Genomic DNA, 19,187 nt, shown 5'->3' with positions numbered 1-19,187 from the left:
GAGGTGGCCGCGGCGCGCAGGCGCGGGGGGCGGCCCCGAAGCGGGTTCTGCGCTGGGGCTTTCTGGAGGGAGGTGGCTGCGGCGCTGCACCGGCGGCGGCGTTTCCACGTGCTCTTTACGGCCGGTTGAAACCGTTGGCGGGCGCTGGCTGAGAGGTGAGGGGCGGCGGCCCAGAGGTCTGACCCGGGACGCTGGGGCTCCGGGGCGGGCGGTGTGGCCGCTGCCTGCGTTTCCCCCATTAGAGCCCCTCCTCGGACTTCCCCACGGAAGGAGGAGGCAGCGCATTCAGATCCCGCTCGTGCTCTGGGGCAATGGAGGGACCCCTGGACTTAGAATGACCGATTCGTCCGGGTTTTCAGGCGGAAAGGCCCTCGTGTCGGGAACCCCTTCTGTCCAGGGTGACCGGGGGTCGGGGGCAAGGCTCTCGTCTCCCCTGAGGCCTGGGGAGCTCTGTCCCTAAGGAGGAGGCTTTAGGGCTCAGTGCTGGAGACCACCGACTTAGGGCCGCTGTATATAACTGCCTGGAAGTCCAGGTTTGCCGCTGACTGGCTGTGTGACTTTCTGCAAGTTACTCGTTTTTGTGCCTCTGTGCCTTGGTCTCTCAAAAGGAAATCCTATAGAACCTAACTCAGAGTAGTGCTGCAAGGAGTACATGAGCAGAAATGTATTAATCACCTAGGACAGGGCTTGGCACCTGGACCGGTGAAGGTCTGGATTTTCTGCAGCACCTGCCTCTGGGGAGACAGGCGGGGTGTACTTGCAAGGCTGACTTCCCTGCAGAGAGCTCGCTTGGGACCCACACAGCAACCCCCAGGCCCTCAGTGCCCAGCATAGTGTCTGACACGTGGCAGACTCCACAGCTGCTAACACCCACGAAGGAATGCTGGTGATGCAGTGCTATGGGGAGGTGGAGAGACAAGGCTCAACTTTGGCCCGCCTCCCTGTGCTTATGTGTTGAGTGGAGTTAGAGGTGCCAGCCTCACAGGGTGAGCACACGTGGAGAACATCCTCACCCCCCACAGGGGCTTGGGCAAGATGGTGGACAGTGTGTACTCTTCTGTCCTTCCCTTGTCCCATACTCTTGGTTTCTTGGAATTCTACCCCTGGAAGGGACTCCTGATCCCTTGTTTCATAGATGGGAGAATTTCAGAGGGGACAGTGGCTTGTTGGAGGTCACAGGGCTCACTGGGGATTGTGCTGACATTGCCAGCCTGGCCTCCGAGGTGGGCTGTTTTGGCAGTGGTCATGGGGTCTGGGTCTCTGCATACATGTCTGTGAGAGAATGTTTTAAGAGTAGTGACTGTAGTTTTTTGTAAAAATAAACAATATAAAAATGTAGAGGCAGGAAGGTTTAAAGAGAACTCGAAATCCCCATTCTAGAACTAAACTTGAATTCTTTGTATCGGGGAACAGGGTGGCAGAGTAGGTCCCCATGGGACGGGACCCAGAGGAGATGAGTGATTTTATGAAGCTAGTCATGTTTAAAGAGACATGGGTTTAGCAGGGAATCAGATGCAATAGCATTGATAGGGAAATTAATAGGTCATGAGAAATGCTACCATTGGATAAGGATGAATCTTTCCTATCTCTTATTTTCCACGCAGTGCTCTAAGATAGGTATTAGACCCATTTTATAGGTGAACAGAATCTGGAAAGTTAAGGTAGCTTGAGGTCATTTTTCATTGGCAGATGCAGGCTCCCTCTCAGATCTCTGGCCCTAAGTCACCAGAACATTGAACAGAACTGGGCCACCACCCTGATAAGAGGAGTCTGAGGTGCCCCACGTCCCTCACAAGTTCCCAGCCCCTGTTGTTGCCATCTGTTGCCCTCAATTCAGCCTCATTTTCCATCACCTGATATCTTCAGCTGTGACATGGGTGGTATCCTTGCTCAGTGTGTGGGGACCTTCAGAATCCTTACAGTGTAAAATGGAAGGTCACTGTAGAGCCTTGTTGTTGTTGTTCTTATTCTTGTTTTTCTTTTGGGATGAGGGTCTCAGGGTCCCACATGCTGAATAATGGCCAAGCAAATGGCCACAAACATGGCAAGTCAAGATGACAAGGCAGGGCAGAAGCTTGGGCTTGTCACAGGCCAACTGTGCCATTCCCTGTGTCTCCAGCCTAATGACTTAACCTCTCTGAGCCTCCGTTTTCTCTTACAGATGCCGGGGTGGTGGCATGATCACACCTGTTCTGGAGGTGTTGGGTGCAGTTGTGATTGTTAGTGTGAAATGGCTTTATGGAGAGCTGATGATTGTATTCTGTAATTCATCTTTTTCTTGGGTTATGGCCTCTGCTGAGAGCTCAGTAAGTTGACCAAACAGATGACTAGAGACCCGGAAGCTCACACAGTGTGACTGGTCTCCTTTGGGGAAGGCTCCCAGGTGTATCTGGATCCCAGTGCACCCTGGGCATTGACCAAAGGTCTGCGAAAATGAATTACAGTGACTTACGGGGGGTGAGAACCCGAGTATGCTCTTGACCAGTCCACAAACACTTGCTTTCTCTTTTCATGTGTCCACATCTCTAGAAGGAAGAGCACACAGAATGTCTGTGGCTGTATTGGGACCTGGCCTTGTGCACAGAGAGTTGGGGAGCCAGGGAACGAAAATGGGGATCCTTATTTAGGCTCAACCCCATAAAAAATGCCATTGTGTCTTTACACTTGGGACTACAGGTTGAAATACATAATATCTAAGCCCTGTGGAGAGAGTGTCCTAGAAGTCTTAATGCAGCTTGTTTCCAGCTTTCCAAATGTCTGAAGTGTAAATGTCACAAATTTACCAAAAATATCCACTTGAAAGTTTATTAGAAGTTCTTTCACGTTTACTTACTTTTGTGAAATCTGAGTAAGCTTTTTTTGTTCTAGGCAGTGCTTGCTACCTTCCATTAGAGGGACTGACTTTTCAGAAGGCGCCTTTTTGTAAGCGTGTAGCATTTATGCTTCTGCCTTTGTTAAGCCTGCTCTAAGACTTGGGCCACTTGGCCCACTGTGTGGTGCGCCCCCCCCCCCCCGCACAGGTGTTTGGTGTTTGCTGCATACAGGAAAGGTGTTCAGATCTGAGGCTTGATCAAGGTGACTCTCGGCTAATGCTGAGGTGTCCTCAGAGCTCTAAAAGGGAGGGGTAAGCTCCTTACAAACCTTATCTCATTAACAAGTGGGTGGCCACACCGTCCCCGTTTGAGAGCAAGTGTAAAAATGCACGGGTGGCTCTGGAGATCTGAGGCACTGAGAGACTGAGCTGTGACTTTCCCTGCAAGCTACCCATTCTGCTTGGCAGCCGGCCCCCCCCCCCCAAATTCTAGATGTGAACATTTGCCACAAAAGACCAAATGAAAAGGGTGGAAGGGGTAGTTTTCCAATGGGACACATGACCAAATTCTAATCCTCTTCTGAACTGATGTTTACTCGGTGTGTGGCTAATCCCTAGAGAGATAATGTGTTTTGCACAGATATTCCGAGCATCTTTTTTGTCAACATCACTGGCTTCTTTCAGTTGATACATTTTGTTTCCAGCTAACCTCCCTGGGCCTTTAATTCCTGACCTTCAGTGACAGGCTGTGTCTTTCAGTTGGATCTCAAAGCTTGCTGAAACCTTTTCCCCTCCCCTCATCCCCTCGATTGAGAAACAGAATGGACCTCTGCAGTGAAAGTCAGAAAGCTCTAGGCCATAGCTTAAGTTTGAGGGGGTATTTTTCATTGTTGGATTTCATAATGAAAGTATTTTTAAAATTTTCATCAGATAATTTGGCTGGACGTAGCTGCTTATACCGTGTGGTCACAAAGGCCATCCATTTCTTGGTGACTAACGATTTGCACTGGTCCTTACACAAAAGTGCCTCCACAGACTATTGAATAACATGTTGGTTCTTGTTCTGGCCTTTGTTTTCCCCTTGTGAGGCCAAGCAGCCGATGATCTCATTGCCTGCCATTGAGCATCCATCTGCTATCTACAGAATGCCAGGGTCGGGGGGAGCAGGGTCCCAGTCCACTTGATGGCAGCTCCCTAGGACTTGTGACTGGTTGGCACGTCTTTACGATAACCAGATGAGAAGATGGTCATGGTTGCCTCACATCCAAGAACAATCAGGTTTGCTTCCATCTGGATTGGGTGCGAGGCTGTGGCTGACCACAGTCCCTCCCTTGCCAGGCCACACTGTTGGCAAGCTGCGCAGGGGAACCCAGAGCCGGGGACCTGCCTTTGCGTGTAGTGTATTAGGCAAGCTGATGTCCGACGGGCAAGAGGCTTCCACGGGCATCGGCTGGGTCTTCGTAAACCCTGGGGTTGCAGCCAGGATGTACATTTCCATTCAAGGCTGAATGGAAGGGAACAGCCCTGAAACTTCCTTATATGTGACCTGACAGTGACCGAGAACATGGGAGTGGAAGAGAGGGTGATTTCATGCATGGAAATTCTCTTGTGAACCCCATTGCTCATCTGTGAAGGATTTTTGTGTGAATCAGAGTGCACCAGTTTACTTGACCCTTACCCTTGCCTTTATAAAGAGGAAGAATATGCTGGGTTAAACAGTTGTCAGTATTTTTGCTGTGAAATTTATAATGCAAAATTACAATATTCTTTGAGGATGTAGTGATTAAAAAACTATGTAGCCATGGAAAGTTACTGTGACTCCTGTAACACTTTTGGATGAATTTGTTTTGTTGAGCACGGTCGTGTCTGCGTGAAATCTGTAAATGGTAGTTATGTATTTGCCACAGACATACTAAATCTTGGGGCAGTGCTTGGGACCCCTGGGTCTGTAATTCAGTGCCCAGCAGCTGGGACGACACCTTGATACATGGTTCCACTTCTTTACTGATCCAGTAAGAAGCCACATGAAGGAGGCCTCTCCCTCACCTACTCCCTGTGCACTAAATCTGAGGGCATATCCTCAGAGCTAACACCTGTGGGTATGTAGTCACGCCTATATGAATGTTTTCTGTGTTTTAAGAAATGTTTACACCTCTTCATTTTCTAATCCCTCCTGAATTCCCCTCTCACTATGTTCTGAAATAATTTGGCAATTCACATCTAAAGGCATGGGGGGGGGGGGCAAGCAAGCTTTCCATTAGAAAATGTAAGACATTTTGCTTAATGTCCCTAAAACTTCTTCCCTGGAGCCAGCCTACCAAAATTAAATCCTGGGTCTGCTACTTTGTGACCTTGGAGAAGTAACTTAATCTCTCTGTTTCCATTCGCCATGTAAATTGTACACAGTTAACAGTCCTTCCCTCCAAGGTTGCTGTGAGGATTAAATAGGTTAATATGTATAAAACTCTTAGAACAGGCCCTCACATGGTGAGCATGCTTAACAAATGTCAACCACCCTCACTGTTAGTTATAACTTTACTTACATGCTGGTAGAGTTTTATGTAGTTCGCTAATCAACTTGGATTCTGTTCTTTGTAGCTATTTTCATGTGAAATTATGGTTGAAAAGTGAGCTGTATGATTCTTTATTGGGAACAGAAGTTTCATATTACAGTGATATTTATTTTTTCCTTTCTTTTAATTTTCTTTTAGGACGAGACTTCAAACCTAGCTTGTATAGAGAATACATAACCATTTAGCTAAAAATGGTATTTTTTACGTGCAATGCATGTGGTGAATCAGTGAAGAAAGTACAAGTAGAAAAGCATGTGGCTATTTGCAGAAATTGTGAATGCCTATCTTGCATTGACTGCGGTAAAGATTTCTGGTAAGTTCTACACAATTCTTGAAGATCATATTAAAGGTCCAGACCAGTTTTAGAAGCCCTGACCCCATGAAGCCTTAAGAAAAAAAAAAAAAAAAAAAATAGAGGTAAGTTTGAGGAAAGAAATTAAGTGAAAAAAAGTGTTTTATGGCTTGTTTTCTAAGGACAGTCCAAAGAGAAGACAAGGGGGAGGGGGGAAGATGAGGATGTTTGGAGGATTTGGTCCATCGGTGGCACTCAGCGACACCTCCTTGCCACCGTTAGGAGACCCTGAGAGGTGAAAAGTAAGGCTTCAGGAGCACAGTGCGCTGGTCACACTGAGGAGTGGGACTTATAAACCAGAAAAAGAGTTGACTCATTCACAGTGGGGGCTGGGGGAAGACTGGGCTCCCCCAGAAGTTCACGGGTGATGGTAGAGGTGAGCTCCTGGCCCCCTAGTGTGTCAGGTACTTCCACTGTGAGGGGTCTTGGGAAAGGTGAGGACTGGGGGTGGGCACAGGACAGACCTCTGACTTGCTTACCTACTCTTTCCTGAGGTGGGTCATTATTTGCAGATGGCTCACCTCAGTCTTCTGCTGAGTCCCCTTGAGCTTCACACAGTTTAAGTGCAAAGGCGGCTTTTGGTGCGTCGGCCTCAGTGTCCTCTGTGGCGTTTGGAAGCCATCTGCTAAAAATCCATTTTACTTTCATTTTAGAGCAGTGATTTTTTTAAAAGTAGTTTTTGGAAACTGCTAAAGACTTTGTTCATAACTAATGCTGGGAGGAAGCCTGATCTATAAAGCAGGTGAAAATTGGGTTGTTTCTCATTGGGGGACCTTGCCCCCAACCTGGTCCCAGACATTTCCCCAAGGATCCTGCAGAGCTTCAAAATGATTGTAGGAGACAGAATCAAGTCTCCTTGTTTGCCAAGACTCGCAGATCTAGAACTTTTTAGTGATAAGATTCCACTATTTTACTCCAACTTTTAACTTACTCTATAATGAATTAGTGCTGACCTACTATATACATACTATGACCAAAAAAAAAAAAAAAAAAGTACTCCCTGTCAGTGGGAGACATCTGTATAAAAATGGGTAGGAAGTTTGGGGGTGGGCTTTATACTGAACAATCTGGAGGAAGGAGGTGATAAGCATAGGAGAACTGTGGAGTGCAGGAGGTCTGAGCAGCTGCGAGCATCAGAGCCTCCAGTTGGAGAATCCATCTGAAGGCAGAACTTTCTATCACTTTGAAGGGGCGATGACTACAAAAACCATGTGAAGTGCATCAGTGAAGAACAGAAGTATGGTGGCAAAGGTTATGAAGGTAAAACCCACAAAGGCGATATTAAACAGCAGGCGTGGATTCAGGTAAGGTCTTTCTAATTCATCAGGTAGCTTCTTCTGACATCTTCCGTTTTCTCTGGAAGCCTAAGAACAAGTGCATCATATATACAGGCAAGATGCAGAAACATTGTCTTGGGACAGGTTGAGGTTGAATAACTAAATCATGACAAGGAGTTCTTATTTTTCTGTTAATACAGTTGCAGTGTAATTTGTCTTTAGTCCCATGTTTTGCAGACTTCTTGCAAAAAAGGGTTTTAAAATTCTCACTATTTTTCCCTCGGCTATGAGACTGAATGGATGCTTTCTAATCTTTATCTGCTTCTGGTGATAATTCAGCTCTTATCACTCAAACCATGTAGTAATCTGCCATATCTATCAGTCACCAGAATCGAGCAAAATAAAGATATTTTCATAAATACAAGGAATTTTCCATTTAAATAAAATGGAAACATGCACAGTAAAAATGGCAAATGCAGCAAAATCCCTAATTCACCGAGAGGTACAGCTTCCAGAATGGTACCCCCCGTTTACAGAATGGATAGCAGGAAGGATTCAGAATAGAAGGTAGGAGAAAGAAAAGATAAATGCCGTCTTTATGGAAATTCTCTGTTCTCCTAGAAACCAAATAAATAGTAGTTAACTCCCTTTGGTGTTAGAGTTTAAATGTGAGTTTTCAGACTTCTGGGAGGGAAAATCCATTCACAAAGGACTAACTCGGTGCCCACTGCAGAAGCCAGTGAAACTCCTTTTTTTAACAAAGATATTTAGGCCGGAGACCATCAGGCTCACTTTTGGGCTCATACTGAATCTTGATTCCCCCTCAAGAAACAAAAAAGACATTCTAGGCCCCGAGCTTGCGGTACCTGGGTGGAGGAGTTCCTTTGTGTCTTGAAGGAAATCTTCTGAAGGCAGGGTCTGCAGCCTGCAGCCCGCTGGTTTACATGTTGTCTGTTGTTACCTAGAGCTACCAGGGCAGCGCTGAGTAGTTGGGACAGAAACCAGGTGGTCCTCAAAGCCTAACATCTTGACTACCTGGCCCTTCACAGAAAAGGTTTGCTGGGCCTACTGTAAACTGTCAGACTTCAGTAGCACTGTCACTGGATTCTAGATCAAGAGCTGTCTGCCAGCTTCCGTCCTGGTCCACCTGCCCACCAGTCATCGGATTCCTCCCTGAGCCCCTAGCTGGCTGTGTGAACAGATGGATGCGTGTACTGGGAGAATGAATGAGCTGGCTGTGACCTCTCTGACAGCTGGACTCAGGGCGGGGTGGGGGGTTGTACTTTTTTAAAAATCCTTAAACCCCTTCAGTTTTAAAGACAGAATTTTGGAATCCTGTCAGTATTAACGTTCTTGGAGCATCCTTCTAGAGTTCTCTGTGCTCACACACAGAGTGGATAGATGGCTCAGGGAGAGAGCGCCTGCTTGCTGGGGTCACAGTGTTTTCCTCCGAGCTTTGTCCCCAGTGCCCTGTTCTCTTGTGACACTACGTGGCCAGTGCCCAGCCAGCTTGACTTCTTCCTATGCCGCCTTGTGTCATTGTCTTGATTGGTTTTTCTGCCTGAGGGCCTAGAAAATCTTTGTCTCAGCCTCCTCTGAGTCTCCTGTACCCATTTTTTCTGGTGTGTTTATATGTAGCTTTCTTTCCTAATGCAAGGACATTATCCTGCATTATGCTATGTTGATTTGTCCTGTTGGCTCATATGAGTGACCATCTTTCTTGTGTGCTATCATTGCTCTCATTTGAATAGCTATCTTTTTCCTCTGCCTTCACTCAGATTGCCATAAGCATTTTTCACTTATTTAATTTTCATCCCTGTTCTTTTCTTGCCATTTCAGATTTATTAGATCTAGACAATCGCTTGTTGTCTTGGTCCTCAGGTAATTTCCTAGTCTGTAATAGCCATTTTTGTCTTAGTCTTTGGATCACTTTTGGCTTTTTTTTTTTCCAAGTTTCTTTAGAAAATTATAAGTTACATAAGACCTAGCATTGACCACTTTAACCATTTTTAAGTACACAATTAAGTACATTTCACACTGCTATGCAACCAGCACCACCGTCCATCTCTAGAATGTTTTCATCTTCCCAAACTGAAACTCTGGTCCTGTCAAACACTAACTCTTCATGTTCCCTCCTCCCCCAGCCCCTGACACCTACCATTCTGCTTTCTCTCTCTCTGAATCTGACTACTCTAGGGACTTCGTACATTATTAGCCCTTTGGCTCTTGTTGACGTGGCCATTCTTATGCCAGTGCCATGCATTTGTGATTACTCTAGCTTTATGATGGGCTTGGAAATCAGAAAGCATGAGACCTCCAGCTTTTTCTTTTTCAAGACTATTGTAGCTATTTGGTGTCCCTTCAGATTCCATGTGCATTTTAGGGTGGAGTTTTCTATTTTCGCAAAAAAAAAAAAAACCCACAAATGTCAATTGGATTTTCATAGGCTTGCATCTGAACCTATACCTCACTTTGGTTGGTAATGCCATCTTAATATTAAGTCTTTCAACCCGCAACACAATGTCTTTCCATTTATTTGTGACTTTTTTCTTTTTCAAATCATTTTTTTAAGTTTTATTTTTTAAGAAATCTGTACATCCAGCATGGGGCTTGAACTCACAACCCTGAGATCAAGAGTAACATGCTCCTCCTACTGAGCCAGCCAGGAACCCCTGTTTGTGTCTTATTTAGATTCTTTCAATGATGTTCATAGTTTTCAGCATATAAGTCTTTCCCCTCCTTAATGATTAAGTTTATTTCATTCTTTTTGTTGCTGTTGTAAATGGACTTAATTTCTTGATTTCATTCTCAGAGTGTCTGTTAGTATCTAGAAATCTAGAACTTAATTTTCAAGTGTGGATTTTGCATCCTGTGACTGCTGAATTTATTGGTTCTAATGGGATTTTTTTTTTTTTTTATAGAATCTTTAGGGCATTCTGCACGTAAGACAAATCATTTATGAAGAATTGATTTTACTTCTTTCTAATTTGGATGCTTTTATTTCTTTTTCTTGCCTAATTGCTCCGGTTAGGACTTTTAGTACTGTGGTGAATTTATAAGCATAGACATGAAAATAAAATCTAGCCTTGGGATGAGAAACCTCTAGCCATGGGAAAGGATACTTAATTTGGCTTTCATGAAACTCCTGTGCCAGTTGTTTATTACTTTTGCTTTATCTTCCTTTTTTGTAGAAAATTAATGAATTAATAAAAAGACCCAATGTCAGCCCCAAAGTGAGAGAACTTTTAGAGCAAATTAGTGGTTTTGACAACGTTCCCAGGAAAAAGGCAAAATTTCAGGTATGGATTTGCTGTGTCTTCCCTGAGTGGAGGGGATGTGTGGCCCACTGGTAACTGAGCATGCATGTACCTGTCAAAATGGAACAAGTGGTTCTTTTTTTTTTTTCTTCTTCTTCTTTTTGTTCCTTATAGAATTGGATGAAGAACAGTTTAAAAGTTCATAATGAATCTATTCTGGAACAGGTGTGGAATATCTTTTCTGAAGCTTCCAGCAATGTAAGTCAGATCTAATTTTAGATTTCCAGTGTGGCAAAAGTGATTAGTAATAATGAAATGGGAATGTCTTATTTTTGGAGGTCAAGACAGCCTTCTTTTTCAGAGAGCCTCTTTGTGCCTTCATTTATGGGAAAGAATATACTGAATGCACTGCAGAGAAGATTTCCTTATTGTGCAGAGAAAGGTATTTAATCTCGATGTTTGATAATGGTAGCAGCTAACATTTCCTTAGAAATCAGGCATTGGGATGCACTGGAAAGAGCAGGAGCTTTGGGTGTCTGACAGACCTGGTTTGAATCCCTGCCGTGCTGTTGGCCAAATGTTTGATTTTGGGCACTTTATTTAACCTCTCTGAGCCTCAGTTTCCTTGTTTTAAAGAAAAGTGGATAGTCTTGTTCATGTCTTTATTCAGTACTTGGTGAGCGCCTAATCTGTGGCAGGCCCTGAACAAAAATGTGTAATATGTCAGGTGGCGACGGTGCCATGAAGAGAATAAACAGTGAGGACATGGGCGTGACCAGGGGTTCTTGTAGGGGAGGGGTTCCCAGAAGGCCCCGTACATGGATTAAAGCAGCTGAGGCTATGGAAGCACCCCTTTTTGCAGGTGCTGGTGTGGCGTGGGCATCTGCTGAGCTTCTGTCTCCTTCCCCTGCAGAGTGGGCACCTGCCTGCAGTAACTCAGTTAGCCTCCTAGCACGTTCGATCTGAGAGACCCCTAGATGTGGACTCTGTGCAGAGAGTCTTGGTTTGATATCCTGTGGCCATCTTACTGGTGACATTGTTCATTTAAAATTTTTTCCCCACTAATTCACCTGCACTTTGTTCCGACTTGGAGCTTATATCCCATTTGGAGACTTACATCATTAGTAGTTTGAAAAACAGCAGTGAGCTTTACTGACCGTGTTTTATTCTGTTCACGTTGCCAGGAGTAGACGGACTTATGTAGAGTAGTTTGGGCAGGACCTCGGGACAACGATGAAACTGTCCTGGCATTTGACTCTTTCAGAACATACAAATTGGGCCTTTGGAGTCTTAGAACCAGTCACACGTGTGCCATCTTGCACGGGGCTGTGCTAGTCTCTGCATTATCCCAGTTGTGGTACGTGTGCTGCCGAAGTGGGCGCTGTCACCAGTCATTTAATTAGCATTTCTGAGGCACCGTCTTTGTAAAGGTTATTTCCATGATTTTTAAGTAAGAATCAAAGATTTGGAATCACTTAGGTCGCTGCAGAGTTTAGGAAAAATGTCTTTTCTGATTGCCCTTTTGAAACTGAACATATTAAGAAGTAAATTAATAATCAGTACGCAGCTCATGGAAACTGAGCTCTGTAAGACATGGCTTGTTGCTGCTTTGCCTCTGGTGTTGATCCAGCCAGCCAGAGGCCCTATGTCCTCGTCTGCTGGGATGCTTCCTCTGCCCTAGCAGAGCAGGCCTGGTCCCCGTGCAGGCAGCTGTAATCAGGACAATGTCCTGCCCTCAGAGAGCTTTGTTCCAATGTGGAACAGATTACTATGTACGGGGGTCTAGGCCAGAACACCACGACAGGGCGTGGGAGGTACAAGGAAGAAATGGAAGGCAGGAGGAGGGGTGCAGAGTGGGAGGGGCTCTGTTTGGAAAAAGGGTCAACGAAGGTGTCACTGAAGAGACTGCATTTAGAGAGAGTCTGGAATGAAGTAGAAAGAAGATGGGGAATGACTTTGTTCACTCATTACTAAGTGGCTGCAAGATGGGGTGACTGTCTCCCCCTCTGGGTGCAGAGGGGAGGCAACAGCTGGAGACATGGTCTGCACTGGGTAGAAGGCAGGCTCAGGTTTGTGGCTTTCAGCGGTCATACAGTGCCTGACTAAGATAGAAAATGAAACCGTAGGCCAGGAGTGAAGCGACTTTGTCCCTTCTTCCTCCTGAGTCTGCTTCTGAGCTCATTTCCTGCCCGTCTGGCTGATTTCCCTGAGCTGCTGGGGAAATGGCAGCTGGTCAGTTTACCATTCCTCTCCCAAGGTCTGTGCTCTCAGCCAGGGCTGAGCACTGAATGAGGCGTGAGGCAAAGCCAGTCCTTTTTTCGGCTCATTTTGGGGGGTAGGAGCTCCCTCCTTGAGACCCAGGCTCCCAAAGGAGGAAGACTGGAGGTGACTTGGCCTGTCACCTGGCTGGTACCTAATGAAGATGGCGCCCCTTGTTGGGTGAGGAGTCCAGGGTTCCCAGAGCAGTTCAGGACATTTCTGGGGCCATCTCCTGTGAAGGGGCTATCATGGAGACCAGCAGATGTTCAGGGGTGGGGCAGTGGACAGTGGGACCCATTCTGCTGGAGTCTGTTCTCAGTCGGATCTGCGTGCTGGCTTGAATGAGGCAGTGCAGCAGCCGGACATTTATCTTCCTCCGGGGCATGTAGCTCTTTTGCTTCCTCTGCTTCCCTGCTCCCCGGGCTTCACCCTCCAGCCACGTGTCCCGGAGGCCCGTCCTCCAATCTGAATAACAAGTACATGAGACCTGTCTAGTACTGCAGAGCTCACAGAGCCTGTCCTGTACGCTCAGTGGCTCCTTTGAGCATCCTCAGTCTGCTCCTCCTTACTGAGTGCCATGAGCTGTAAGCCCAGGACATCACTTCCCATTTTATTCATACATCAGCTGTACAAGGTACATCTTACACCCTTTCATTCTGTCAGTGAGGAAATCGGTTCAGAGAAGATAAATAACTTGCCCTGAGTCACCCGGCTAGTAATTAATAAGCTGGTGCTTGAATCCAGGTCTGCAGATCCCGTGGTTTCTGCTGTACCCAAGTGCTCACCTTCTATCAGAAAGAAAGGTGAAGAGTGCACTAAAATTAAAGGTTTAGCTTATGTGACATAAGGATTCATCAGTTTTCCAGTGGAACGAAATGTTTGTTAAATTCAGGGTGGAGTGTGGGCTGGGGGAAGTTTTTTCCCCCCCATTGGATAATATTTACTGCTACATTTTAGCTCTTGGTTGGAGGGCGTCAGAGTTATAAAATGGTAAGTAGTAGACATTTTTCTTGGAACAGTTTGCTTAGTAGCCATGTGCAGTGATGTGAACGGTCTGGGATGAGTATTTATGCGTCTCTTGGTTTTGCCTCGTAATAAGGAAGCAGTCGGTAAGGGTCAAGACCGGCAGCCCCTCACCCAGGCGGTCAGCCCACCCCGCGCAGAGCTCTCTGCTAAGGTGCCAGCCTCTGAAACAAATGACCGCACTGAAAAGCAAGCAGAGGTGAAGAAGAATAAGAGAGAAAGGAAGGAAGAAAGGCAGAAGAATAGGAAAAAGGAGAAGAAAGAACTAAAATTAGAAAACCACCAAGAGAACTCGAAGAATCAAAAGCCTAAGAAGCACAAAACAGCCCAGGCGGCTGGAGGGGAAGCCCTGAGGTCTGCAGGGAAGAAAAGCCAGAGAAAGGCGGGCGAGGCAGAGGGGGCTGCTGACAGGGCAGAGGATGGAGCTGGGGCCTGTGCAGGAGACGCCGAGGAGGAGCCCACAAAAGCTCGGCCTGGGAAGAGAAAGCAGAAGCACTTGGAAGGTGTGTGGCAAGTGTACGCTCTGGGCTTTGTGAAGCAGATTGTAAAGCAGTGAATTGGGGCTGGGTCAACTCTGTTAGACCTCACATTTGAACCAAGTAAGGCCAAGGGCTTAAGCTTTGGGCTCTGGCCAGGCAAGTGATTTGCCATGTGCTCCTATGATGCGGAGAAGGAGAAGCCCACAGGTGCTGGGTTGCTTGGGCAGTGGGCAAGATGACGGATGTAAGCAGCCTGGCCTTTTGTTAAATGGTAGCAGCTATTATAAATGCAAACCTTTTTTTTTCAATCCTGCTACTTAGATGACACAGATTATAAGAAGAAAAAGAGAAAGTTCTCAGGACCTCCTGAGGGCGGAGAACCAGAAAACCATGAGGCTCCTACAAAAGGTATGACTGCCATCATTTGGAGAGGTCTGCCTTCCAGGGTGGGGAAGGACTTTTTCAGGCAGGTCATCCCCTCCAGAGGCACATGGAAGACTGAAAGCAGATTCAGGTAGGGTGTGAGAGCTCTGTGGGTCACTGTCCAGTGTCTTTCTAGTTTTAAGGGTAAAACTGTCTGGACTTGAAATACATGATCTTTGGAACTGAAGGTAAAGCCAGCATGGCCTTCTGAGGTGGTGTTTCCTTTCCCTTCTCCCTGCTTCCCTTGACCCTGCCCCTCTTACTCTCCTGGAAGTGCCCACCAGCCTCCCATCTCTGGCTGCTCCCCACGTCTCCTTGCTTGGAACTCCCTCAGCCAGAATGTATACTTGTCAGAACCCAGTCCCTGGCCTTCACTATTGCTCTAAAACGCTGCCTCCTCCAGTGAGATCCAAGGCTTTATTAGTGGAGGTTCAGTAACTGCCTAAGCTGGGTTAGACCTCTTAGTTTGGAACCCACCTGCACCTGACTTGGAATGTGTAAGGCTTTTTTAAATTCCTTTTTTGTTTTGTTTTAAGACAATAGTAGATTCACATGCAGTTGTAAGAAGTAAAAGAGACCTAGGTATCCTTTTCCCAGTTTCCTCCAAGGGTCACACCCTGCACAACTGAGTGTCTCCATCGATGCTGACATCAGTACAGTCAAGAGGGGAAGGTTTCCAGTGCCCCAGGGAGCCCCACTGTGGGCCCGTGTCACATGTCTGTTTCTCCCCTGCCCCACTTGCCCCCAGCAATCACCAATCTGTTCACTGTTTTTGTAATTTCGTACTTTCAGAACATTACCCAAATGACATCATTTAGTATGTCAGTTTTTGAGATTAACTCTTTTCGCTCGGCCTTATTATCTGGAAATACATCCAGGTTGCACGAATTGGTAATCCTGTCCTTTGATTAAGTCCCAGTCCATGGCATGGGTGGACGAGTTTGCTTGACCGTCATCTCCTGAAGGACACGTGGGTTGTTTCCAGGCTTTGGTTGCTCTGAGTGACTTCTTAGAGGTGAACAAAGCTGTGTCAGCATTTATGCACTGGTTTGTGTGGAGCACACATCACTTTTTCCGGAAGAAATGTCCAGGAGTGCAGTTGCTGTGTGGTGTGGGGCCTGCATATTGTTTTTAAAGAAACTGCCTGAATTTTTAGGGTGGCTGCACTGCTCTGTATTACCCAGCAATGTGAGACTCTCCCGGGTCTCCCAGGTCCCAGCCAGAGTTTGATAGTGATACTAGTTCTTTTTCCATTCTGATTAGTGTGCAGTAATAGCTCGGGCTGATTTCAACTTGTTCATCCCTCATGATGTTGAACGTCTTTTTGTGTACTTGTTTGCTATCTGTTATCTCTTCATTATAACATCTGTTCCTATCTTCTGCCCCTTGTGAAGCTGGTTTTCCTTCTTACTATTAAGAGTTGAGAGTTCTTTACATATTCAGTCCCAAATACTAATTCTTGTTGGCTGTGTGGTTTGTAAGGGTTATTTTTTTCCTTCGGCTTATAGTTTATCTTTACTTTCTTAAGAGAATCTTTTCTAAATTTTTTTCCTTTTTTTTTTTTTTTTAAAAAAGAGAGAAGGAGCAAGAACACAAGTGGCAGAGGGGGAGGGGCAAAGGGCAAGGAAGAGAGAAAATCCCAGGCAGGCTCCACAGTCCATGCAGAGCCCAGCAGTAGGTTTGATCTCACAACCTGGAGCCAAAATCAAGAGTCAGACATTCAACTGACAGAGCCACCCAAGCGCCCCATTAACAGAATCTTTTATAGAGCAAACTTTTTAGTTTTGATGAAGCCTAATTTGTAATTTCCCCTTTACAGGTCATGTTTTGGTCCCATGTCTGAGAACTCTTTGCTTATTAACCCGGGATCCCAAAGGTTTTTTCCCACGTTTTCCTAAATGTTACAGTTTTATATTTTATTCTTCAGCCCGTGATCCAGCTGGAGTTGATTTTCAAGTAAAAGAAGAGACTGAGTGCAAGGTTCATTTTTTTTGCAGGTCCCTGTGTAATAGCTCCAGCGATTTATTAAGAAGGCTGTCACCTCACTGAATTGCTTTTGTACCTTCTCAAAAGTCAGCTTGGCGTCTTTGTGTAGTTCTCTTCTGGTTCTTAATTCTGTTTCATTGATGTGTGTGTGCCCTCTCCAAATACCACACAGTCTTGGTCCCTATAAGTGTATCAGAGGTCTCAAAACCGGGGACCACTTGTCCTGCTTCATCCTTACAGTGGCGATGGCACTCAGGGTGCCCGCATGACATGCAGTTCACTCACTCTGTGAGTGCATGCTGGGAGGCAAGTCGGGCTTGTTGACCCCTGTGCTCGGACAAGTCAGGCACACCTGCTACTTGGTACTGTCAGGTGTGTTAGTTTCCTGGGTGGCAAACAGATGTCACACAGATAGTTTCTTTATCCCTCTGGTAGTACACCAAAACAAAATGTTTTATGTATTATTCTTTATATTGTAGGTAAATTCAACTGGAAGGGAACCATTAAAGCAGTTCTGAAACAGGCCCCAGACAATGAAGTAGCCATCAAAAAGCTAAGGAAAAAGGTATGGCTCCTGAACCCAGGTATATAAGCTGGGGAGAGCCCCTTCTTAAAGCTGTACATGTTTTGTGTTTTTTCCCCCATCTAAAATACTACACATTTGTTTTTATCTTGGTGATTTTCAATCTGCTTACTAGCTCCTCAGGGCTGATGGGAGGGAATTGGGCCAAATCCCATCGTACTTTGTTAGCCAGAACAGTGCCCACATTAAACTTGAAAATGACAGTTTTTGGTGTTTTGCTCTCTTCTGCTTATTCCAGAGCAGTCGTTTCTTCTGTTCTTGCATCTAATTCTGCATTTCTGTGTGATACCCATCCAGCAGAGTGCTCCTATGTGTACAGGTGTCTGAATTTCCACAGAACACACCTGTGCTACCAATGCCTGTTCCTTTTGTTTTTTACTGTTGTCCTAATTCTGGGTTAAAGAAACAACATTCCAGGCAAATTTTCAGGAAAAAGATCACCAATTTGATGATTGTTTTTCCTTGTGAAGGTTTTAGCTCAGTATTACGCAGTGACGAATGAGCATCACAAGTCTGAAGAGGAGCTCCTGACCATCTTTAACAAGAAAATCAGCAAGAACCCTACCTTTAAGTTACTAAAGGACAAAGTCAAGCTTTTGAAATGAACATTTTTATATTTAAAAATGGAATCTGTTCTGTTGATGTCTTTCACTGCTGTTTATAAAACGTAATGAATTATAACAACTCCTAATTTTGCTTTCCAAAGCTGTATTTTTAAGTTAAGGATAAAGTCTATTTTTGGTAGAACTTTTATGAGAAAATATATTCTTACCCAAGATTCTAAATCTGGTGGTGAAAATTGTTGTACTTGATGGAATACTTTTATGGTGAAAAACTTTTAAAATTTTACAAGTAAAAAAAAAATTCCTCCTTTGGAGCAGACAAAAAAAGTGTTTTAACTGCATCACTTCTATACAGTTTTAATTAGAGGTTTTGGTGGGTTTGTTGTGTTGTCAGAACATGTGAAATGGTCACGAGAGTCCTCAGTCTGTGGCAGTCCGTGGACTCTCCGGAAGGCCCCCTCTTCAGATGAGGTTTGTTTGTAACAGTCTGGCCCGTCTGCACTGTGGCCCTGTCCTGCTTTGGCCTGAGACAGACTGTGACCACCTAGGGGAAATCGCTTGCCTGAAACAGAGCCCATCACTTAGCTGTGTTGATGTCCCAGGGTTCTGAGTGGATGGAAATGCTCTCAGACGAGGTATTCTGAGTCCCGGTGTGTGGTGCCAGAGGAGAGCTGTGTCTGGCCACTTGCTGAGATTGGAGTAGGCTCTGCCCACAGGTCCCTTACTCGCCCCCAAATTCAGCAGCAATGTGTCCCATTCCGATCTGGGGACATGCCGCTGTGATGATGGGATTCAGGGGCACTGTGTTGGGATGAAGGCTTTGGAATCGGGCTCACAGTCTGGTCCTGGCTTAGTCCTTTAATAGTTAACCTTTGTGAACCTCCCTTCTCCCATCTAAACAGTGGGGATGCCGAAGGCTCCTCTTGGGCTGTGAGTGAATGGACTCGCATGTGAAGCAAACAGCACCGTGCCTGAAGCCTGGCAGATGCTCACCCACTGCTGTTAGCATTCTCAGTATCGAGTTTCCAGCCACGAGAAGGCTCAGACATTCTGGAAAGCAAAGGGGAAAGTGAGGCTTGACCCAGACCACATACTTTAGGGACGAGCAGAGCCCAGCTATGACTCCTGAGTGCAGTCCAGGAAGCCTTCCTGCTCCCCTGTCCTCCCTGTGCACAGTGGGAGCTGAGAACCTACTTGCCACCCCCGCATTTTCATGTTCAAGAGAAGCTCCACAGCATTTCAAGATCTATGCTGGTTTTTATTTTTTGTCAATTTTACCAGGATGCATTTTTTAGAAATTTATTCTTTAGAGTGCGAGTGTGGGGTGGGGGTAGAGTGGTGGGAGGGGCAGAGGAGAATGGGGAGAGAATCTCCAGCAGACTCCTCGCTAAGCAGAATCTGAGATGCCAGGCTCCATCTCACAACCGTGAGATCATGACCTGAGCGAAAACCAAGAGTTGGATGCTCAACTGACTGAGCCACCCCGGTACCCCTTTACTAGGATGCATTTAAGGCAGAGTTGGGCAAATGGGGCAGAATTAAGTACAACCTAGACTTAGACCCTGGCAGAGTCCTCAGTTCTGTCATCCTGTCTGTTAAC

General features: G+C 45.8%; 1 protein-coding gene across 1 annotated transcript; it reads left to right on the top strand.

Annotated features, from left to right (window-relative positions):
- The first annotated feature begins 3 nt into the window (after positions 1 to 3).
- LOC111148956 (Ly1 antibody reactive) lies at positions 4 to 18,861 on the top strand. The gene is made up of 9 exons (XM_022505795.1): positions 4 to 155; positions 5,524 to 5,698; positions 6,927 to 7,041; positions 10,206 to 10,313; positions 10,446 to 10,529; positions 13,630 to 14,056; positions 14,354 to 14,440; positions 16,921 to 17,006; positions 17,495 to 18,861. Exons 2-9 carry the CDS (start codon positions 5,577 to 5,579, stop codon positions 17,627 to 17,629), a joined length of 1,164 nt encoding a protein of 387 aa, XP_022361503.1. The 5' UTR covers positions 4 to 155; positions 5,524 to 5,576; the 3' UTR covers positions 17,630 to 18,861.
- Positions 18,862 to 19,187: the final 326 nt, after the last annotated feature.

Source organism: Enhydra lutris, unplaced genomic scaffold (assembly GCF_002288905.1).
Source record: "Enhydra lutris kenyoni isolate GAN:26980312 unplaced genomic scaffold, ASM228890v2 scaffoldscaffold21, whole genome shotgun sequence".
Lineage (NCBI taxonomy): Eukaryota > Metazoa > Chordata > Mammalia > Carnivora > Mustelidae > Enhydra > Enhydra lutris.
Note: the sequence above shows the minus strand (reverse complement) of the source record. Positions and strands in the feature narration are given on the sequence as shown.

Bases quoted from the DNA above. Each gene is read 5' to 3' on its own strand.
- LOC111148956 (XM_022505795.1), top strand. From the start codon at position 5,577: ATGGTATTTTTTACGTGCAATGCATGTGGTGAATCAGTGAAGAAAGTA. The intron at 14,441-16,920 runs GTATGACTGCCA...TTTATATTGTAG, and splicing joins CCATGAGGCTCCTACAAAAG to GTAAATTCAACTGGAAGGGA. The intron at 17,007-17,494 runs GTATGGCTCCTG...TTCCTTGTGAAG, and splicing joins TCAAAAAGCTAAGGAAAAAG to GTTTTAGCTCAGTATTACGC.